General features: G+C 50.9%; 1 protein-coding gene across 3 annotated transcripts; it reads left to right on the top strand.

Moving 5' to 3' along the window:
- Positions 1-10,633: 10,633 nt before the first annotated feature.
- On the top strand, positions 10,634-20,220 carry RNF169 (ring finger protein 169). 3 transcript variants are annotated; one of them, XM_066588363.1, is made up of 5 exons: positions 10,634-10,768; positions 14,017-14,136; positions 14,312-14,424; positions 14,678-14,783; positions 15,300-20,220. In XM_066588363.1, the coding sequence occupies exons 1-5, from the start codon at positions 10,688-10,690 to the stop codon at positions 16,344-16,346; spliced, it is 1,467 nt and encodes a 488-aa protein (XP_066444460.1). In that variant the 5' UTR covers positions 10,634-10,687; the 3' UTR covers positions 16,347-20,220. The 3 variants fall into 3 exon arrangements, with proteins under 3 accessions (XP_066444460.1, XP_066444461.1, XP_066444462.1); XM_066588364.1 differs by lacking the exon at positions 10,634-10,768 and adding an exon at positions 13,389-13,824; XM_066588365.1 differs by lacking the exon at positions 10,634-10,768 and adding an exon at positions 13,389-13,824 and having other exon boundaries at positions 13,967-14,136.
- The last annotated feature ends 1,803 nt before the right edge of the window (positions 20,221-22,023 follow it).

Raw genomic sequence — 22,023 nt, 5'->3', positions numbered from 1 at the left:
TTGAAGAAAAAACCAACCCGCTTCGGCGCGGGACAACCCCTTTAATACTTTATTGCTGTCAATTAACAAAATACAAAGTGACTGAACAAAAGAGAAGTGTAAATCCCATCAGTATTCGGTGTTGCTGCCCCTTGTCTTCAAAACAGCATCAGTTCTTCTAGGTGCACTTGTGCAGCCAGGGAGTTTGTAGGATTATACTCTGGTAGGTTTGGTTAATCTGATCGTTATCATCAATGTCATATGTTAAAATACAATCATTAACTGATACAGAAACAGCTGTGTAGGAGGCTTAAAACTGATCAAACTCTGCTACAAAGGTGAGGTTGTGGAAGACAGTTTCTGTCACAGGTCTTACACCATGACAAGACTGAGGACCGTGACAAGACAAGGTTAGTTACACTCCATCAGCAAGGTTTCTTCCAAGCAAAGATTTCACAGCAGTCCGGAGTTTTAAGATGTGCTGTTCAAGAAGAAGCACAAAGAAACAGGCGACACTGAGACCTCATGTCCAGTGGTGGGTCGGATTCTGCATGCGGGAGCCTGCTGCAGAATCAAACTCTGTCCACAGTCGGTGATGGCACATACCTATCCGGATCACTATAACACCGGATCGCCAGGGAGCGGACGCTATTACACAGGATCGCCAGGGAGCGGGCACTGTAACACCAGATCACCAGGGAGCGGGCGCTGTAACACCGGATCACCAGGGAGCGGGCGCTGTAACACCGGATCACCAGGGAGCGGACGCTGTAACACCGGATCACCAGGAAGCGGACGCTGTAACACCGGATCACCAGGAAGCGGACGCTATTACACCGGATCACCAGGGAGCGGACGCTATTACACCGGATCAGCAGGGAGCGGACGCTATTACACCGGATCAGCAGGGAGCGGACGCTATTACACCGGATCAGCAGGGAGCGGACACTATTACACCGGATCAGCAGGGAGCGGACACTATTACACCGGATCAGCAGGGAGCGGACACTATTACACCGGATCAGCAGGGAGCGGACACTATTACACCGGATCAGCAGGGAGCGGACACTATTACACCGGATCAGCAGGGAGCGGACACTATTACACCGGATCAGCAGGGAGCGGACACTATTACACCGGATCAGCAGGGAGCGGACACTATTACACCGGATCAGCAGGGAGCGGACACTATTACACCGGATCAGCAGGGAGCGGACACTATTACACCGGATCAGCAGGGAGCGGACACTATTACACCGGATCAGCAGGGAGCGGACACTATTACACCGGATCAGCAGGGAGCGGACACTATTACACCGGATCAGCAGGGAGCGGACACTATTACACCGGATCAGCAGGGAGCGGACACTATTACACCGGATCAGCAGGGAGCGGACACTATTACACCGGATCAGCAGGGAGCGGACACTATTACACCGGATCAGCAGGGAGCGGACACTATTACACCGGATCAGCAGGGAGCGGACACTATTACACCGGATCAGCAGGGAGCGGACACTATTACACCGGATCAGCAGGGAGCGGACACTATTACACCGGATCAGCAGGGAGCGGACACTATTACACCGGATCAGCAGGGAGCGGACACTATTACACCGGATCACCAGGGAGCGGCCACTATTACACCGGATCACCAGGGAGCGGCCACTATTACACCGGATCACCAGGGAGCGGCCACTATTACACCGGATCACCAGGGAGCGGACACTATTACACCGGATCAGCAGGGAGCGGACACTATTACACCGGATCAGCAGGGAGCGGACACTATTACACCGGATCAGCAGGGAGCGGACACTATTACACCGGATCAGCAGGGAGCGGACACTATTACACCGGATCAGCAGGGAGCGGCCACTATTACACCGGATCACCAGGGAGCGGCCACTATTACACCGGATCACCAGGGAGCGGACACTATTACACCGGATCAGCAGGGAGCGGACACTATTACACCGGATCAGCAGGGAGCGGACACTATTACACCGGATCACCAGGGAGCGGACACTATTACACCGGATCACCAGGGAGCGGACACTATTACACCGGATCACCAGGGAGCGGACACTATTACACCGGATCACCAGGGAGCGGACACTATTACACCGGATCACCAGGGAGCGGACGCTATTACACCGGATCACCAGGGAGCGGACGCTATTACACCGGATCACCAGGGAGCGGACGCTATTACACTGGATCACCAATGGCTGGACTCTATCGCACAGCTTTCATAGTAAAGAATTGGTAAGATGGCCGAGGTTCAGGTTTTAGGATGTTCGCAGTGATTTGACCTGGAATAGAGATATGTATAAAAGTTGGCAACAAACTTCACCTCTTAGATGTCACTGGTCATGGAGAATGATGCTGCGGGGACATCTAGCGGCTGCAAGAGCTACTGCAGCGTGACTCCAAACATCCGTCTGATCGGAGAGATTCTGGATGGTTGAGTTTTCTCTCTAAATCTGAACTGCAAATATAGAAATTTAGGCGCCGTATTCTCCAGACCGCCATCTTATTATCAGAGCGCCTGCGGTCTGGTCGCTACCAGCAGCATCCCAACATCTTGTATACTCTAGCTTTCCCGAGAGTAAGCAGCTAACAAACAGCTGTGCCAAACACCGCAGGGGGCACATAATATTACCGTATAATGGACGAACAACAGCGCCATACAGAAGAAAAATAATGGAGCCGTACAGTGGACAAAAAACAATGCAGTACACGGGACATACAATAGTGCAGTACGCTGCAGATACACACCGCCACAATGTTACTGGGGTGAAGAGCTGGAGCTATTGGAGTTACTCCCCAGCATTTCACCGGCTTCACCTCCATCAGAGGAGAGGATAGGTGAGCTGCCAAATTTGGACATTGACTCTAAGAAAGAGGCCTCTACTTCTATAGCCTACACAACTCTCTTGCCTAAAGAGACTCCCCTGCAGAGAGACTTGCCGGGAAAAGGATCAGGAGTCTGCAAAAGTTCCGGACCCATGGTGGATTTGTAGCGTTACACTACCCTCCCTGGATTTTGGTCCATCGGGACAATCAGGAGGTAAAGGACGCACTGCCACAATCTTTCCATCCATTCATTAACGAGTACAGAGACTCTAACTTCAGCTTCTTCTTTGTGGACGACCGAGTGGACTGCCCAAAGGCACCCCCATACTACATGGCCACTGCGGACCAACCTCAAGGTAGGCCCTTTGACTTTTCACAGGCCCCCTCAGTAGCAAGGCGGCAGCTACCGGACTTTTCTGTGTACCGGAGTTCTGAGCAAGAAGACACTTGCCCTATGGACTTGTCGGCACCGCGGCGGCAGTCGGTTGACTTTTTTGAGTTACTCCGAGAAAGAGAGCGAGTCCCTCACTTTGTTCTTCAGTTGGGATCCATTTTTGGGAGAGCAATGCTACACCAAGAGTCTTTACCACTGAATCTGAGCCTGAAGAGCCCACAGGTTCATTCAGTAAGAGAGGGACTTGGTCAGTATTCTTGGACTATACTAAGACTTTTTCTGTCCCCTGTTATGCCCATAGAGACTTTAAAGTTATATTACCCTAGACATAGTTGTTTAATGCATAGAGTTCTAACATGCATAGTTTACTATTTAAAGTTGTACAATGTTGTAATGTTTAAGCTTATGTGCAAGAGGACGTAGGCAAAGTAAAGTTCGCTGCTTGCACCAAAGTGACTGCTTGTGTTTGCATGGCCTATGTATGAAACAGGAGGTCTAGACGCTACACCCTACTAATCCACTTCGTGCACTAATGTCTGTCCGACGTTCTATTTGCCTCATTATCATTTTTTTCTGGTTAGCTTGGTTGGGGTTACTGACTGAAGCTACCACCCTCCGCGAGACTCAAAGGACGTGATGTTCATGCGACTTGCCTCGTATTTTTCAAACCTACCAGCCACCCTTTTCTATTCTCCTGTTTAGCTACAGTGTTGTAACTTTTCTTTTGTCTTTGGTAAGAAGAATTATGTAAGTGCCCCATAGCAATGTTAGAGTATCCTGGATTCTGTCCAGCCTAAAAGTTTTTCTCAGTGGTTATGGCCACACCACTTCTTTACATGCTGTCATGTATTATGGCTTTGCAGAGAAAGTGAGATCCCAGGTAGTCTGAGCGCACCGGGATGGGTTAACTCTCAGTAGTAACCAAAGGGGGGAATTTGTGTAATGGTTTTCCTTACAATATCCAAGACTGTAGATGGTTCTCAAAGTGATAATGGGTAGAATTCCAACTCCGGATTTTCACTCTGTTTTAAGAGTCACCGGGGGTCGGCTTTTCTTAAGTAGGAGGGAGCTGTAGTGGCCCAGAGTTAATGGGGCCCCTCCATAAATGTTATATGTCTATCTTGTGTCAATGTCTTGTCATCGCCTTATTTGTGGCATGTATCAGAGTTATGTGTATTACACGTTTGCAGGACTGAATGGGTTAATGTCTGGTATGTCTAGTCTGGAAAATGTAACATTTTGTATCGTCTGTGGTCATGTGATTGTGCCTGATATATGTGTTTGCAAGGATGCAATGAAGAGAGACAGGTCAGTCAAGAGAGAGAAGTGAGGTCTAACAGTGAGTCAAGTGAGCGAGCCACACAGACCCCGGACATCGGTCTCTGTGTAAAGGGAATGGAGGAAGCCGAGCAACTTCCTTATGCTTGGCAAGGGCCCATTCTACCCAGGAGATATCAGTGCTGCTACTGATCACCAGGAGCAGGACAACCTGCTTTACAGCAAAAAAAGCACAATGTGAGTGATGGTTGACCAGTGGAAAGAAAGAAAGAAAGAGTCACCAGGAGTGGGATCACACAGATAACTGGGACTGTGGATTATCCGAGTACCCCAAGAATCCTCCCGATTGCACCACTCTGGTTTGTTGTACTTGTACCAAGACTGTTTGTTTGGAATTATTTTGAGGAGTTTACAGTAAAGGGACAGAGAAGACAATTCCTGGTTCTTATTCAGAAAGTTGCCCTTGGTGTGGACTGCTTTATTTCTTCGGGAAGATCCACAGCAGAGGACGGAACAGTGGCATCACGAGTGACAACTGGACTTAAGATAACCCCAGTTACTAGCCCTGTGTTCTCACCCAGCAGTAACATGGTCGGGTCCCGAACTACCCCCAGGGGAGGAGATGGTAGAGCCCCGTGACAAGGCCTTTCTCTACCCTGCTGTCTCCTCATCTGTGGGCCTGCTTCTTGGACACTGCAACTGCAAACAGAGGCGACCTGCCTAAATACAGGCAATTCATCCTAACAAGGGCACACCTGACCTCATACTTCGGCCCTGAGTTAACCCTATGTGGGACAGGGGAAACAAACAACACAAATAGAAAAAAACACAAACTTAGCTTAAATACAGCAGGCAAATAAACGATCCAGAAGAGAGCGCTGACTGAGACCACAGGCAGAGCTAGACTGGAGATTCAACAGCAATTCTGTCCAGCATCAGCCAGACTAAATAGCCTGATAATTACCCACAGGTGCGACTAAGCATGTCTCACCTAATACCACACCCACCAGGGCCAGAAGATGGAGAACCACCTGTAAAACCTGCCCCAGACTATCAGCATAGCAGCAATCCCAGAACCGACGCAAAACTGACAGACACAGGAGTGTAACGATGGCGCCACCTGTCTCTGGCGGACAATGAAACAGTTGAAGCTGCTGGTGCTTGTTGGACAATCAGACGATACTCTCTACTGTTGGTCTGTTGGGGGTACTGAGCCCGGTCACCTTGTGTGTCCTCACACATCCACTGGTCCCAAGACCCCCTAACAGTCTGGTCAAATGCTCCTCTCCACTGCTGGTCTGTAGGGGGCCTCCTGAGCCCGGTCACCTTGTGTGCCCTCACACATCCACTAGTCCCAACACCCCCTAACAGTCTGGTCAGACGCTCCTCTCTACTGGTGGTCTGTAGGGGTAGCCAGAGCCCGGTCACCTGGTGTGCCCTCACCCATCCACTGCTCCCAACACCCCCGAACAGTCTCGTCAGACGCTCCTCTCTACTGATGGTCTGTAGGAGGTGTCCTGAGCCTGGTCACCTTGTGTGCCCTCACACATCCACTAGTCCCAACACCCCCTGACATTCTGGTCAGATGCTCCTCTCTACTGGTGGTCTGTAGGGGGCGTCCTGAGCCCGGTCACCTTGTGTGCCCCCATCCACTGTTCCCTACACCCCCTAACAGTCTGGTCAGACCCTCCTCTCTACTGGTGGTCTGTAGGGGGCGTCCTGAGCTCGGTCACCTTGTGTTTCCCTTACACATCCACTGGTCCCAACACCTCCTACCAGTCTGGTCAGACGCTCCTCTCTACTGGTGGTCTGTAGGGGGCGTCCTGAGCCCAGTCACATTGTGTGCCCCCATCCACTGGTCCCAACACCTCCTAACAGTCTTGTCAGACACTCTTCTCTACTGGTGGTCTGTAGGCGGCATCCTGAGCCCGGTCACCTTGTGTGCCCCCATCCACTGGTCCCTCCATCCCCTAACAGTCTGGTCAGACGCTCCTCTTTACTGGTGATCTGTCGGGGCGTCCTGAGCTCGGTCACCTTGTGTGCCCTCATCCACTGGTCCCAACACCTCTTAACAGTCTGGTTAGACAATCCTCTCTACTGGTGGTCTGTCGTGGGTCCTGAGCCCGATCACCTTGTGTGCCCTCATGCATCCACTGGTCCCAACACCCCCTAACAGTCTGGTCAGACGCTCATCTCTACTGGTGGTCTGTAGGGGGTACTGAGCCCGGTCACCTTGTGTGCCCCCATCCACTTGTCCCTACACCCCCTTAAAGTCTGGTCAGACCCTTCTCTCTACTGGTGGTCTGTAGGGGGCGTCCTGAGTCCAGTCACCTTGTGTGCCCTCAAACATCCACTGCTCCTAACACCCCTGAACAGTCTGGTCAGACACTCCTCTCTACTGGTGGCCTGTAGGGGACATCCTAAGCCCGGTCACCTTGTGTGCCCTCACACATCCACTGGTCCAAACAGCTCCTAACAGTCTGGTCAGATGCTCCTCTCTACTGTTGGCCAGTAGGGGGCATCCTGAGCCCGGTCACCTTGTGTGCCGTCATGCATCCACTGGTCCCAACACCCCCGAACAGTTTGGTCAGACACTCCTCTCTACTGGTGGTCTGTAGGGGGTCCTGAGCCCGGTCACCTTGTGTGCCCCCATCCATTTGTCCCTACATCCCCTAACAGTCTGGTCAGACCCTCTTCTCTACTGGTGGTCTGTAGGGGGTATCCTGAGTCCGGTCACCTTGTCTGCCCCCATCCACTGGTCCCAACTCACCCTAACAGTCTGGTCAGACGCTCCTCTCTACTGGTGGTCTGTAGGGGGCATCCTGAGCCCGATCACCTTGTATCCCCCGATCCTTTGGTCCTAACACCTACTAACAGTCTGGTCAGTTGCTCCTCTCTACTGGTGGTCTGTCGAGGGTCCCGAGCCCGGTCACCTTGTGTGGCCTCACACATCCACTGGTCCCAACACCTCCTAACAGTCTGGTCAGAATGGTCCGGTGGGGGACAATTCATGGATACGACCATCCAGCTTCTCACATCCCAATAATGCGCCCCCCTCTGGTAACGGGGTGAAATCTCTTCTCTGCGTCGTAGAGGCGTCTATTGGTCAACAAGTTCTACAAGCTGAAGAAGAGGTCACTACACACAAGGAACCTCCGAGAGCCTCTTATAGGCCAAGGGGGGAACCACCTTTAGGGCCTCCGGGGACAAGACAGTTCATCTGATCCCCACAACTCTCATCATTACAGATCTGCTGAGATGGGACCGCAGGACGGGGTCTGCAGCAGAATGACAACTTCTTCTGGATTTTCTCTGACGCGGAGTGTATACGCCGCTGCGCCTGCCATGCGGTGATGCGACAGCCACACTCATCTGAGAGCAGATACCACTTCGAATAGTTAATTGATCAGATATATTATTGATTCTGATAGATGATCAATATTGAAGTCCTGGGAAAACTTCCTTAGCCCTATGGAGATTCTGCAGTTGTCTTCAGAGAGCTTTGCACAAAACATCCCAGAAATAGTGATGAACTGACACACATCGGCAGGCAGGAAGGTCTATAATTCCTTCTCAACGTTGTAAATTTTATTTGCGACTAGAGGAAATGATTGGTGGAGGTGACTGCAGCTAAAGGGGGGATCTACAGGTGATTGTATTCAAGGGTTCACTTACTTTTCTCTGCACTGTGGTAATCACTGAATGTGCTCAATAACAGACATGGCTGACAGCTGTCACTGTTGTTGTGACTTAGATAACGATCAATGCAGAAATCGGAGGCTTTTCAAAGGGTTCACTTAGTTTTTCTTCCAAATGTATATAGATGAGTATTAGGAACCGCTGACCATGCAGTTACCGTGACGATCCGGGACTCGTCCAGACTTGTACATGCAGTAAGGAAGGTCAGGAGACAAAGTGCTGCAAGCAGACATGTCCTCAGCTGATCCCACCGGTGTGACGGTCAGGCTTAGATACACAGCTCAGCAGACGGTATCACACATGATGGGATTAGATACACGGCTCAACAGACAGTATTTCACATGATAGGATTAGATACACAGCTCAGCAGACAGTATCACACAGGATAGGATTAGATACACATCTCAGCAGACAGTATCACACAGGATGGGATTAGATACACAGCTCAGCAGACAGTATCACACAGGATGGGATCCGATACACGGCTCAGCAGACAGTATCACACAGGATAGGATTAGATACAGCGGCTCAGCAGGCAGTATCACACAGGATAGGATTAGATACACAGCTCAGCAGACAGTATCACACATGATAGGATAAGATACACAGCTCAGCAGACAGTATCACACAGGATAGGATTAGATACACGGCTCAGCAGGCAGTATCACACAGGATGGGATTAGATACACGGCTAAACAGGCAGTATCACACAGGATAGGATTAGATACACGGCTCAGCAGACAGTATCACACAGGATAGGATTAGATACAGCGGCTCAGCAGGCAGTATCACACAGGATGGGATTAGATACACAGCTCAGCAGACAGTATCACACATGATAGGATTAGATACACAGCTCAGCAGACAGTATCACACAGGATAGGATTAGATACACGGCTCAGCAGACAGTATCACACAGGATAGGGTTAGATACACAGCTCAGCAGACAGTATCACACAGGATAGGATTAGATACACAGCGCAGCAGACAGTATCACACAGGATAGTATTAGATACACAGCTCAGCAGATAGCATCACACAGGATAGGATTAGATACACGGCTAAGCAGGCAGTATCACACAGGATAGGATTAGATACACGGCTCAGCAGACAGTGTCACACAGGATAGGGTTAGATACACGGCTCAGCAGATAGTATCACACAGGATAGGATTAGATACAGCGGCTCAGCAGGCAGTATCACACAGGATAGGATTAGATACACAGCGCAGCAGACAGTATCACACAGGATAGGATTAGATACACAGCTCAGCAGACAGTATCACACAGGATAGGATTAGATATACAGTTTAGCAGACAGTATCACACATGATGGGATTAGATACACGGCTCAGCAGACAGTATCACACAGGATTAGATTAGATACACGGCTCAGCAGACAGTATCACACAGGATAGGATTAGATACAAAGCTCAGCAGACAGTATCACACAGGATAGGATTAGATACAAAGCTCAGCAGACAGTATCACACAGGATAGGATTAGATACAAAGCTCAGCAGACAGTATCACACATGATGAGATTAGATACACGGCTCAGCAGACAGTATCACACAGGATTAGATTAGATACACGGCTCAGCAGACAGTATCACACAGGATAGGATTAGATACAAAGCTCAGCAGACAGTATCACACAGGATAGGATTAGATACACGGCTCAGCAGACAGTATCACACAGGATAGGATTAGATACAAAGCTCAGCAGACAGTATCACACATGATGGGATTAGATACAACTGCTCAGCAGTCAGTATCACACAGGATAGGATTAGATACACGGCTCAGCAGACAGTATCACACAGGATAGGATTAGATACACAGCTCAGCAGACAGTATCACACAGGATAGGATTAGATACACAGCTCAGCAGACAGTATCACACAGGATGGGATTAGATACACAGCTCAGCAGACAGTATCACACAGGATAGGATTAGATACACAGCTCAGCAGACAGTATCACACAGGATGGGATTAGATACACTCCCCCTGGAGAGCATCCTATAGGGACCTGCAGTAAATTCAGAACCAAATCCCGTTGACTTCCTGCAGATTTTGATGCAGAATTGAAAAATGACTTAAAACCTGCAGCGGGTCGGCATCACAATCCGCAGCCAGATCTGCGGGCTTTGGTACGGAACTTCACAACTACGAATTTGGCGCCATCCTGCGGCGTTATTCAGTCCGATGTAAAAGGTCCCCTAGTGTTAGGATAAGAATACGAGGTGTGACCCGTTAGGGTGAGGATACGGGGTGTGAGCCGGCAGGGTGAGGATACGGGGTGTGAGCCGGCAGGGTGAGGATACGGGGTGTGAGCCGGCAGGGTGAGGATACGGGGTGTGAGCCGGCAGGGTGAGGATACGGGGTGTGAGCCGGCAGGGTGAGGATACGGGGTGTGAGCCAACTTCCATGCAGGGGATTTCCATCCTGCAGACATGTGCAGGCATGTACCGGCTGTATGTACAGAGGAGACACCAGCCTCACATCTCACTGCCAGCCTGGACCTCGCTGCAGACACTCTGCCATGACACCCCTGCAGGTAAGTCCCTTATCCCATCACTATCATTATGGCCAGCGCAGTAGTGACAGTCGCGTCTTATAACCGTGATGATCGCCGACTTCTGCTGTCAGTTCTAGACATTTCCATTTACCCCACAATTAACCCCATGAGCAGCGGCCACAGCGGACGACGCTCGCTGCCGGTGCTTTATGGGTTCTGTGCCTTTAACCCCTTCCTCCTCAGCCAGTTTTGGGCTTTCTGACCCCATTTACCACATCCGGCAGGTGTCACTCTATTTGGTGGTCACTGAGCACTGCTTTTACTTGCCCAAGTGGGGGGGTGGTCACACGGGCAACGTATCACAACGCACAAATCTTGCATGAGTTTACGTCCCGGGCAGGTGGTACTCGCTGCAACAGGACGTAAACTTACAGCCATCTGCAGCGGGAGCTCGCGGGGACTGACAGCCGGCCTCTAGGAGGAGCTCCACGCTGTTAACCCCTTACATGCCACATTGTTAATCGTGGCATGGAAAGGGTTCCCAGAGGGAGTGGCGGACTGATGGCGTCCGGGTCTGCCATGCATAGGATCGCTAGTAATAGACGCTCTGCACAGTCGTGGGTTAAAGTCCCCTACAGGGGCGTAAAAAGTGTCAGAAAAATAAAAAATAGTTTTAAAAAATTGAATAAAAATAGTGGTAAAAATTTTTTTTTGCCCATTTTCCCCTTTAAAAAAAAAAATATAAAGAAAATGCGCGTCTGTTATCATCGCGTCCAGAACGACCTGTACAACAAAAATCGGGCGCACTAACTATCCTGAACTCCAAAAACTGTAAAAAAAAAAAACACCTATTTTGTTAATTTTGCTTTTCAAAAAAAAATGCAATAAAAGTGATCAAAAAAGTCGCTTGCACCCCAAAAATGCTCCCAATACATAGAAACTGCAGCTCGCCGCGCAAAAAACATCCCTCGTACGGCCGGGCTGACTTACGGCTTTTGAAAAGTGGAGATGAAAATTCCCCCCCCCCCAATTGTCACATCCGGCGGCGCCACTAAGGGGTTAAAGATCGCAAGGTTTCCAAATCTGTTAACTCTTTAAGCATCACAGGAATAAGTGGAGATGTGTGGGAACGGCATTTTTTTTTTGCAGCTTTTCAGTTTTCATGATTTTTTGCTGTATCCCAGCCGGAGGTATATGATGAACGGAGCGGAATATCCATCGGGCGCCGTCACCTGTTTGTGCTATAAACGTGGTTGATTAGTGCGTGTATCAATACGTTTTGATCTACTTTTGCGCACGCGGGGCAGTTTTTTTTGCGCACAGGACTCTACAACGCAGCGATTTAAAAGGCTATTGAGATTCAGATGTGTTCTTTTTTTCACAGAATTGCGCAGCGTATTGTGCATTCGCGCATCCCCCATAAACTTATATAGCGACCTTCGGTGCGCAAATATGCACCAAATAGGGTAGATCCTATTTTTTTGTTTGCGCAAGAAAAGCGCATGTAAAATACGGAAAATGTGTATCAATGTTTTCTATCCTCTGCATATTGCGCCCGCGAATTTTTCAAAAGATTTTCCGTACATTATACGGTACATTAAATGGTACCACTGAAAAATACAACTCGTCCCGCTAAAAACAGCGAGCCCCGTGACAGCGACGGACAAATAAGGGATAGGATTTTTGGGAATGAAAAAAACGAAAAAGAAAAAAGGGCCGCGTCCTTCAAGGGTTAACGGGCAGCCATGGAGGAGCTGCAGTCCGCTATGAAGCCTGCGGAGCGGGGGGTTTCATGTCAATGAGCTACAAACGAGGAATCCAACCCCCAAGCACCGGCGACATTCTCTCCGGGTCCATCCTGTCACCGCCGCGACCGCTGAGAAACCAGGAGAGTCCTCAAAAATTGTCATCTACTTCACCCGCCACCGGCAGCCGCCGCTGAAAATGGCGCCTCCGGTGTGCGAGTCTACATATTGGGGCACCAGAAATGACGGGAACCTCCCGCCGTATACACGGGCCCTCACTGAACCCCACAAGAAGTCGCCTGACGGCGCCCCCTCTGGTGACTTCGTGGCCACATATTTTCCAGTCCCCCTCACAATTGGGGCTCATTCACACGCGCGTTATGTAGTAAATACAACGCACTGATGCCAAGGGGTTCGTTCACGTGGAAACATTCGTGGCATGGCCTGCCTTGTATTATGTACTGGGATCGGCTACTGGTCAGAATAGACCTGCGCAAATCCGCAGTGTTCGCACGCACAAAAAGCCGCAGGAACGAGAAAAACACTGGAGGGTAAGTCACTGTATTTTGCGTAAATATACATATTTACGTGGTTGAAACGCGCTTCGACCCGTGTGAATGAGCCCTTATTACAATATGCCTTTGACATTGTGTAAATGAACTCGTTCGCCATTTTTCGCGATTTTATTCAGCTAAGTCCGTTTGTGGCGCGGAGTCAGACGCCTGCTTGGCGGTCGCGCCTAGACAGCACGGCTGCAGTCCGCTATGGTGATCGGTGGGATGTTTCCATAGACACTGGGGGGGGGGGGGGAATGTGGTTGCCCATAGCAACCAGTCACAGCACAGCTTTCATTCCCCAACGAGCTGTGGTGAAGTGAAAGCTGCTTTGTGATTGGTTACTAGGGGCAATGCAGTTTTCTGCTCCACAACTTCCAAGTCTATCTGTTTTCATAGGGAAGCAGACATAACTGACAGATATGGAGGAATGTCCGGGTTTCCTAGCGGGTGAATTACAATCTACACCGTTGTGGAAGCGCTTCTGCCCAGCGAGAACTACATGTCCCGGCATGCAGTAGGCAGCTCACGTGACCAGCAGTAGGCATCTTGCACGCCGTTCTGACCCCGCCCACTGTACGTCACCGCACGCCTCCTCACGTGATGAGCGCGCTGCGGCCGCCCGGTGACGTCACCTGTGGTCAAAGCGGAGGGAAAAAACGATGACGTCAGGTATGGCCGAGCGGATGTCCGGCAGCGTGTGACGTCTAGGCGCGGGGTGGGCGGATATCCGGTGATGGCTCTGTGGCTGAAGATGTGATTCCCGCTCGGCATGTCCCGGAGAGTGAAAGTCAAGGTACCGGCTGCTAACGGCCGACGGCCGCGTCATGTGACATAATGACGTAACGTGACACGTGTGACGCCCCAATCCTGCTGTTGTCATGTGACCCCCAGCCCTGCTCCGCCCTTTGACCCCCTGTGACCCCCACTGTCCGCAGCTGCAGCCCTCGTTCTCGTGTGACAGTCTGACGTCTCCTTGTGTTGGCAGGACCCCGGTGACGCGGCGCAGGAGAAGCTTCCGGGTCCACCGAGGCGAGCGGCGGAGGATGTGGCCGTCCGAAGCCGCGACATGGAGGAGAAAACGGTGTTCAAGCCGTGCCACGTGGCGGTGAGTGGTGGCCGCCGATTGGGTGATTCCGCTGGTCAGCGAGGGTCATGTGACGCTTTACCCTCCGCTGGGGGGGACATTTTTTATATACGCGGGCGCCGCGGAGACGACTGAGCGCGGCGCCAGGACTGTTGCATCAGACCGGATATAAACTGCTGTTTCTTTCTGTTGGCAGCCGCCTCAACCGCTCTCGGACTCGGAGAATGAGGAGCCCATCCCCCGCAGGACGTCTCACCGATCCGCGTTCGTCTCCAAGAACCCCCCCCACCCGCTCACGTCGTCCTCGTGGTAAGTCCATCCGCCTGATGATCCAGAGCCTGCCGGAGTAGCGGATGGGCCGGCCTCACTTCCCCACCGTTGGTTTTGGCCGCTTCGGGTCTCTTGTTTCCACTCCGACAAGTTCTGGATTATCAGCGCTGCTGCCGGACTATCGGGGGGAGTTACTGCAGGCGGTGCGGCGCTCCAGGGGCCCGCGGAGACGAGTCCCGGCGCCCCTGATGGTCACCGCGGCCACTAAGGGTTCCTCCCTTCTGTCTTCCAGGAGCCTTCAGTCCAGGCTGGAGCGCAGCCAGAGCTGCAGCGATCATGTGACTGACAGCCTCCCCGTCGCCGGCCGCAGGAGGGCGCCGCAGCTGCCGAGAGCCAAGGTAACACCGCGGGGTACCGCTGCGCTTCACTCGTGTACTACTGACACCCTGCAGCTCCAATCACATCCAGAGCTGCATCCACGCTTGTAGTCTTACATCATGTCGTATACTCCAGTTGCATCCAGAGCTGCATCAGCATTTGTCGTCTTACATCATCTTATACTCCAGTCACCCCCAAAGCTGCATCCACTCTAATAGTATTATATACCATTCACATCCAGAGCTGCAGCCATGTTTATAGTTTTATACTCCAATTACATGCAGAGCTGCGCCCACACTTCTGCCTTTTACATCTTGTTGTGCTCCAGTCACCTCCGAAGCTGCATCCACAGATGTGGTCTCACACTGTCTGTTATACTCCGGCCTCAGTGAAGGGACAAGTCTGGATTGAGCCCACGCTGTGGTTGTCAGGCAGCATCTCCATAGCAACCGCATTGTCAGAGCGGCGGTTGTGTTGGGGGTTCCAGGACTGGCACCTACCTCTCCGTGTCTCAGCCTCTCCCCTTCTCCCTGCAGGTGGTCCCGGCTGTCGGCGGTCTGGGCAGCTTCGCCGGCGTCCTCTTGTCTACGGAGAACAGCCGCTCCTTCTCGGCGCCGGTCCTGACCTCGGAGAAGCGGGTGGTCATCAACTCCCTGAACTCCTTCACCCCCCTCCACAAGCCCGAGAGGTCCATCAGCCCCGAGAGCAACGACAGCATCTCCGAGGAGCTGAACCACTTCAAGCCCATCGTCTGCTCGCCCTGCACACCGCCCAAGAGGCTGCCAGACGGGCAAGTGCTGAGCCCCCTCATCATCAAGTCCACCCCCCGGAACCTGCGCAGGAACCTACAGAAGCCCACCAGCTACGAGGCCAGCCCCGTCATCCTCAAGAAGTGGGAGCAGGTCTTCCAGGACCGGCAGATGAAGAGGACTCTGTCCAAAGGGACCCTGACCTCCCCGCCTGAGGGGGGCGGCCAAGCAGCCAAGGCGAAGCCTGCGGACCTCGGACTCATCCCCTCCTCCAGTGCGGAGGAGACCCCGGTGACCAGTGCGAAACTGCAACCACCTCCCTGCAGCGGGTGCCTTCACAAGCCCGTCGCTGTTAAAGACTTCTCAGAGGGCAGCGCCAACTCGTACCCTGGCACAAAGACCCGGTTGGCCGCCCGGCTGACCTCCAACAAAAAGACAATATGCCAGTGCAAATGCTTGGTGGCGAAACCCTTGAAACGGGCGCACAAAAAGAAGGACGCCCAGCCCATGGGGATGCCAAACGGCGCCACCACAGAAAACATCAGCCCGGGGTACCCCCAGCGGCGCGGGCAAAAGAGACGCTGTAAAACCAAACACCTGGAAAAGAATGGCGCCTTCAAGAGGCTGAGGGTGAACTGCAAGCGGGGCGGGCAGGGTGGTTTTGAGCGGCTTTGGCGGGAGACGGAGAAGAAGCTGCGCCAAGAGGAGGACGACAAGAAACTGGCCTTAAAGCTGCAGCAGATGTTCGACAAGGAGCGGCGGATGGCGAAGCGCTGTAAGGGGGGCAGGGACGAGTACTCGCTGCGCTCCAGGAGCGCCGCCGGCACCAGCTAGAGCCGCCATCTTGGCTGCAGGGACAAGTACTCGCTGCGGTCCAGGAGCGCCGCCGGCACCAGCTAGAGCTGCCATCTTGGCTGCAGGGACGAGTACTCGCTGCGGTCCAGGAGCGCCGCCGGCACCAGCTAGAGCCGCCATCTTGTCTACATCCGGTCCGTTATCCAATGAGATGGGAGCAGAGTGTGTAGTGAGGCGAATGTGCTGCTGCAGAGTCTAGGAAAGCTGGGTGATGGCAGATATGGGTGCAGAGTCCTCAGTGCAAAATGTTACTTGCGTATCCCGCTTCTCTATCACTGGGTAACTGTTGCTATATCACTAGCCAGATTTGCCTTTCAGGAGTTTTAGAAAGCTGGGTGAGAGCTTATCTGGATGTTACACTCGGCTTTCCCAGGCTCCTGCGTGGAAACCTTTTTTTTTTACATCCATATTTTGCTGCCTTATCACTGGATAACGAAGTAGATTTTCCATTCAGGAATGTGCGAAAGTCAAGTGCCAAAGCCAGATAGGCAGTCACCCAGCTTTCTAAGAATTCCGAAGTGCATACCTGCCTTGTGATGTAGTGATACACATATATCGCACCGCTACATGATACAGCTAACCACCGATTTATAACAGTAAAATACGTGAATTACTATATAACTTGCCGTTCAGAGCTCCTAGAAAGCTGTGTGACTGCCTCTATAGCTGCTCTAGTATTTGATATGTAGTGAATCATATCCTGCTGATACATCATCCATTCATAGAGCAGATATACCATTCAGGAGGTGTAGGAAAGCAGAGTGTCAGATCCATATAATCCAACACCCAACTCTCTAAGACTCCTGAACAGTAAATCTGTCTTGTTAACCAATGATACATATATATGCCACTGTTGTATATTTCTGTAAGGCAGATTTGACATTCAGATGTCTTAGAAAGTTGGGTGATAGATTATGTATCTGGTCCTAAGCCTTTCCAGACTCCTGAATGGTATATCTGCTCCATTATTCCTGGTACAGCAGTGGGGTATATGTACTACAGAGTGGCCACTCAGGAGTCTTAGAAAGCTCGGTGACAGTCTATGTGGATCTGGCATGCATCTTTCACTCCCTCCTGTAGGTATTTGATGTGTAGCAATATGTATATTCCACTGCCAGATCATCAAATAAATAAGCAAATATTACCATTCAGGAGTCTGGGAAAGCGGAGTGCCAAATCCATTCCAGCAGATCGCTAGCTTTCTAAGACCCCTGAATGGCATCTGCCTTGTTATATAGTGATAAGTAGACCCTGCTGCTACTTTATCAAATAATACAGCAGGCATGTGGAACAAATCCTTCTCAGCTATCATCCAACTTTCCCAGACCCCTAAATGGCAAGTCTACCGCGGCCTATAGCGATATGTCATTCAGGAGTTTTGGAAAACTAGGTGGTGATTTATCTGCCTGCCCTTCCAGCCCCCACAGGGGTTATCCGACTCGCCCAGGGTCCTGACTGGTTACACAGTGATATTGGAGTGGGGAGATGTGCTCCGACCCAACAGGAGTGATAATGGTGCTCGTCACCCAGCTTTCCCAGAACTCTACCGGCTGGGACTCCTGGACTTGCTCTTGGTATGAGGGGATGCCCTCCCCTCCTGGCTGTAGCGCCCCCTGCAGCTGTTCAAGTTATCTGTCTCACCACAAGGGCTTTCCATGACTATGCAGTGTTTGTGCATATTGCAGGCGAGGCGCCGGCTCTGCTGCAGCCACAAGGGGGCGCCTTCCCCTTTTTAAAAATAAAAAAAAGCTTTAATCTTGGCTGAGGGTCTCTGGCCGCGGCTCCGCCTCTCATCCACCGACACACACAAGGCTCGGTCATCCTTGGCTTTGCTTTTTCTACGCTGATCCTAAGTAATGTTATGTCTCCAGTCACATCCAGAGCTGCATTTACCATTCTGCTCATGTTGAATGTTACTCCAATCACATCCAGAGCTGCACTTGCAATTCTTAAATGATGTCTTACAATCTCATACGGGGTTGAATTCGCTCTTATGCTGCTATATCTTGTCTTATATTTCACTCCTCTCCACAGCTGTATGTAGAATTCTGCTCCTCGGATCACATCCAGAGCTGCATTACTGTCATCCAGAGCTGTATTCTCTACTTCACTCTTGCATATTTGAATCACACCCAGAGCTGCGCTCGGTATTCTGCTCCTGTATCCTATGTTCCATTGAGAGCTGCAAATACAGTTCTGTTATCATACTCTAGTCCCCTCCAGAGCTGCACTCACTATTCTGCTCCTTTACCTTGTCATATACAGTCATGGCTAAAAGTTTTGAGATACTTTTTCAAAGTTTTCTGCTCCAGTGTTCTTAGATCGCCGTGGTGCGTTCAGCGAGTCGTGCCCAACATTCTCGGGCTCGCCTCACACACGGACACCCCATCGGTGTGGGACGCCGCACATCCGCGTGTTCTTGTACGAGACTCACATGAAAGTAGACCGTGCCGCCATCCGAATCGCGGTGAAAAAAACATCACCTGTGAAAATAACGCAAATAATGGGCTGTATTTTCGTGCGTCTTGTAATGCGCACATCTCGCACGATTTTCTCACCCGTATGAAGTTAGCCGGAGGGCGCCGTCACGCTGGCGATAAAACTGCGCAATGCGAAAGCGAGTGAGAACGCAGGATTAGGAAGCCAATGCTATATGGAGTGAAAAATATAAATCGCAGCCTGTCCGTTCTTTCTGCGATATCGCCCGTTCACAATGCGTCCAGCGGCGACATCAGCGCTGGGAGAACTCGGTGATCACCTGCAGCAGCTGTGACAGCAGGGGCGGGGGAATCCCTGCAGGGATGAGGGGATTCCCCGTAGTGATGCAAGACTATTTTCACATGGTGGAAAGTGCGATATCAGACCGCGCAAAGGACCCGCAGGCGGATGTTTCTACGGTCACTGAAGAACAATTAGAAGCATTTCAGAAGTTTCTACACAAGACGTTTCGGTAAAGACCCCGTATTTCCAGTGTTGCCCCTAGTTTCCAGCCTTCTGCCCCTCCCCCGACAGGCTGGATATCTTCTTCTGATGATCCCTGCTCCTCCTCACTATTTCTCGGTTTGTCTGTTTCCTGAGGATTGTCTGCAGGTTGGGATCTGATCTGGGGGTCTCCGGCCACGGACCCTCAATGTCTTGTTCAGCGAGCGGCTTAGTGATTATCTCTGCCCCCCCCCCTCCATCCCAGGAGTGATGCTGAGTTGCACTTCAGTAACCGTAGAAACATCCGACTAAAACGTCTAAAAACACTGCAGCAGCGAACTTTGTAAAAACCAGGACTTGTGTCGGTCTCAGACGGTTGGGCCACGACTGCACCTCTAGTCACAGCCAAAGCTGCAGCCACAACTCTGCTCTTAAGCCGTGCCTGAGATTCCAGCCACAGCCAGAGCTGCATTCACAGTTCTGTCTAGCTTTGTGCTTGCATCTCCTGCTCATCATCTGCCACGCTGTGGTGCATTGTGGGAGATGTAGTGTGTGCTCTAGGAGGCGCTGTCCAGGAAGTAGTACAGACAACTCCCCCATTGCAGAGCAGCAGTTACACAGCACTTGTACTAGCAGATTTGTGAATGCAGCTCTGGAGGTGGGGATGCGTTACATGATGAGCGCTCGCACGGTCCCTCAGTGTGAGATGGAGACCCTCCAGGAAACGGCGGAGCCGTCCGGCAGGCCTGCGCGCGGCTAACGGTTTGCAATATTACCCGACCTATGGTAGCGCTCACGACAGTGTGTAGAGCGTCCATCGCTGCCCCCAGTGGACGGGGCGGAAGGCGTCTGCTGCTCCCCTACATCTCTAAAGTGTATTTTTGGTTTACTTTGCGCTCGGTTGGTTGATACAATAAAGCGGTTTCTGTAATTCTTCTCCTTGTGTGTTTGGCGCGATCACGGACCGACCGAACGGCGACCATCCGGATCATCACTCCCATCATGTACACCAAAGGGGGTTATACAGCTGCTGGCTGACGGTCTGCATGTATGGTGGGGTGGAAGGGAGGTCACAAGGGGCCACAGCTATCAAAGCTAAGAGGGAGGCATCCTTGTTGCCCGTAGCAACCAATCACAGCGCAGCAGTGTAAGAATTTAAAGCTGTGCTCTGACTGGTTGCTACGGGCAACAAGGGCGTCTTACTGTTAGCGACTAAAGCCCAAACAGCCTCTGTTACCGATTCATTTTTTAACCCCTCAGTGCCGGCCTATTTTGTTCCTTAACCCCTTCCCTCCCTATGACGTAAGGGTACGTCATAGGGATAGCGCGGGTCATGACAGATCTCGCGCTATGCCACAGCCAGGGGTGCATTGGAGATGCACCCCCCGCTGTTAACCCCTTCCCTGCCGCAGCATGGGAAGGGTTCACAGAGGGAGCGCGCTCCCTCTGTAAAGTTGCCGGGCTCTCGCGATATAATCGCAGAGAGCCCGGCTGGTTGCCATGCCAACAGGACGCCAGATACCGGAGTCCTGTGTTGCCAGAGCCTATGATCGCTGTATAAGCGATAAGGCATGGCAGGGCAGAAGTCCTGCCATGCCTTATCACAGCGATCATCACTGCTGTGCTGTGAACCCCCCAGGGGGACACAAATTGCGTAAAAAAACCAATAATAAAAATATACAAAAAAGAAAAATGTAAAAAAAAAAAACCCTTTATACTTTTTCTCATATTAACATAAAAAAAAAAGTTAAAAAAAATTTAAATAGCACATATTTGGTATTGACGTGTCCGTAACAACGTGTACAATAAGCTGCACATGCTTTTTATTCTGCACGGCAAAAAGCGCAAGAAAAAACTCTAAAAAACAGGCAACATGCTAATTTTTAGCATTTTGCCTCCCAAAAAATGCAATAAAAGTGATCAAAAAAGCCGTATATTCCCCAAAATGGTAGCAATAAAAACTACAGCTCGTCTCCATACATAGAAAAGTAAAAAAAAGTTACAGGACTTTGAATGCAGCGATTTAGCAAAAAAAAAGGGCTTTTATTGCAGAAAAGTGGAAAAACCCAAATAAAATATAAGAATTTTGGTCTCGTTGTAACCGTCCCGACCCGCAGAAAAAATGTAGTGTGTCATTTATACTGCATGATTAACGCTGAAAAAAACCAAAAATCTATGGCAGAATTGATGCGGTTTCTCTCCCTGTTATAAAAAAATAACAGTTTTACAATATAGTCTATGTACCAAAAAATGGCGCCATCAAAAACTACAGTTCGCCACGGAAAAAACAAGCCCTTATACGGCCGCGTCCACGGAAAAAAGTAAAAAGTTATGATTTTTGAAAAATGGAGATGAAAATCCGCCAAAAATCGTTGTCTCCTTAAGGGGTTAAAGACCAAGTGAGTTGTATATATTACTGGCCGCACTCTGGGGGACATATAATGTGTTGTATATATTACTGGCCGCACTCTGGGGGACATATAATGTGTTGGAGATGTTACTGGCCGCACTCTGGGGGACATATAATGTGTTGGAGATGTTACTGGCTGCACTCTGGGGGACATATAATGTGTTGTAGATGTTACTGGCTGCACTGTGGGGGACATATAATGTGTTGGAGATGTTACTGGCCGCACTCTGGGGGACATATAATGTGTTGGAGATGTTACTGGCTGCACTCTGGGGGACATATAATGTGTTGTAGATGTTACTGGCTGCACTCTGGGGGACATAT

This window comes from Eleutherodactylus coqui, chromosome 1, assembly GCF_035609145.1.
Source record: "Eleutherodactylus coqui strain aEleCoq1 chromosome 1, aEleCoq1.hap1, whole genome shotgun sequence".
NCBI classification, from domain to species: domain Eukaryota; kingdom Metazoa; phylum Chordata; class Amphibia; order Anura; family Eleutherodactylidae; genus Eleutherodactylus; species Eleutherodactylus coqui.
Note: the sequence above shows the minus strand (reverse complement) of the source record. Positions and strands in the feature narration are given on the sequence as shown.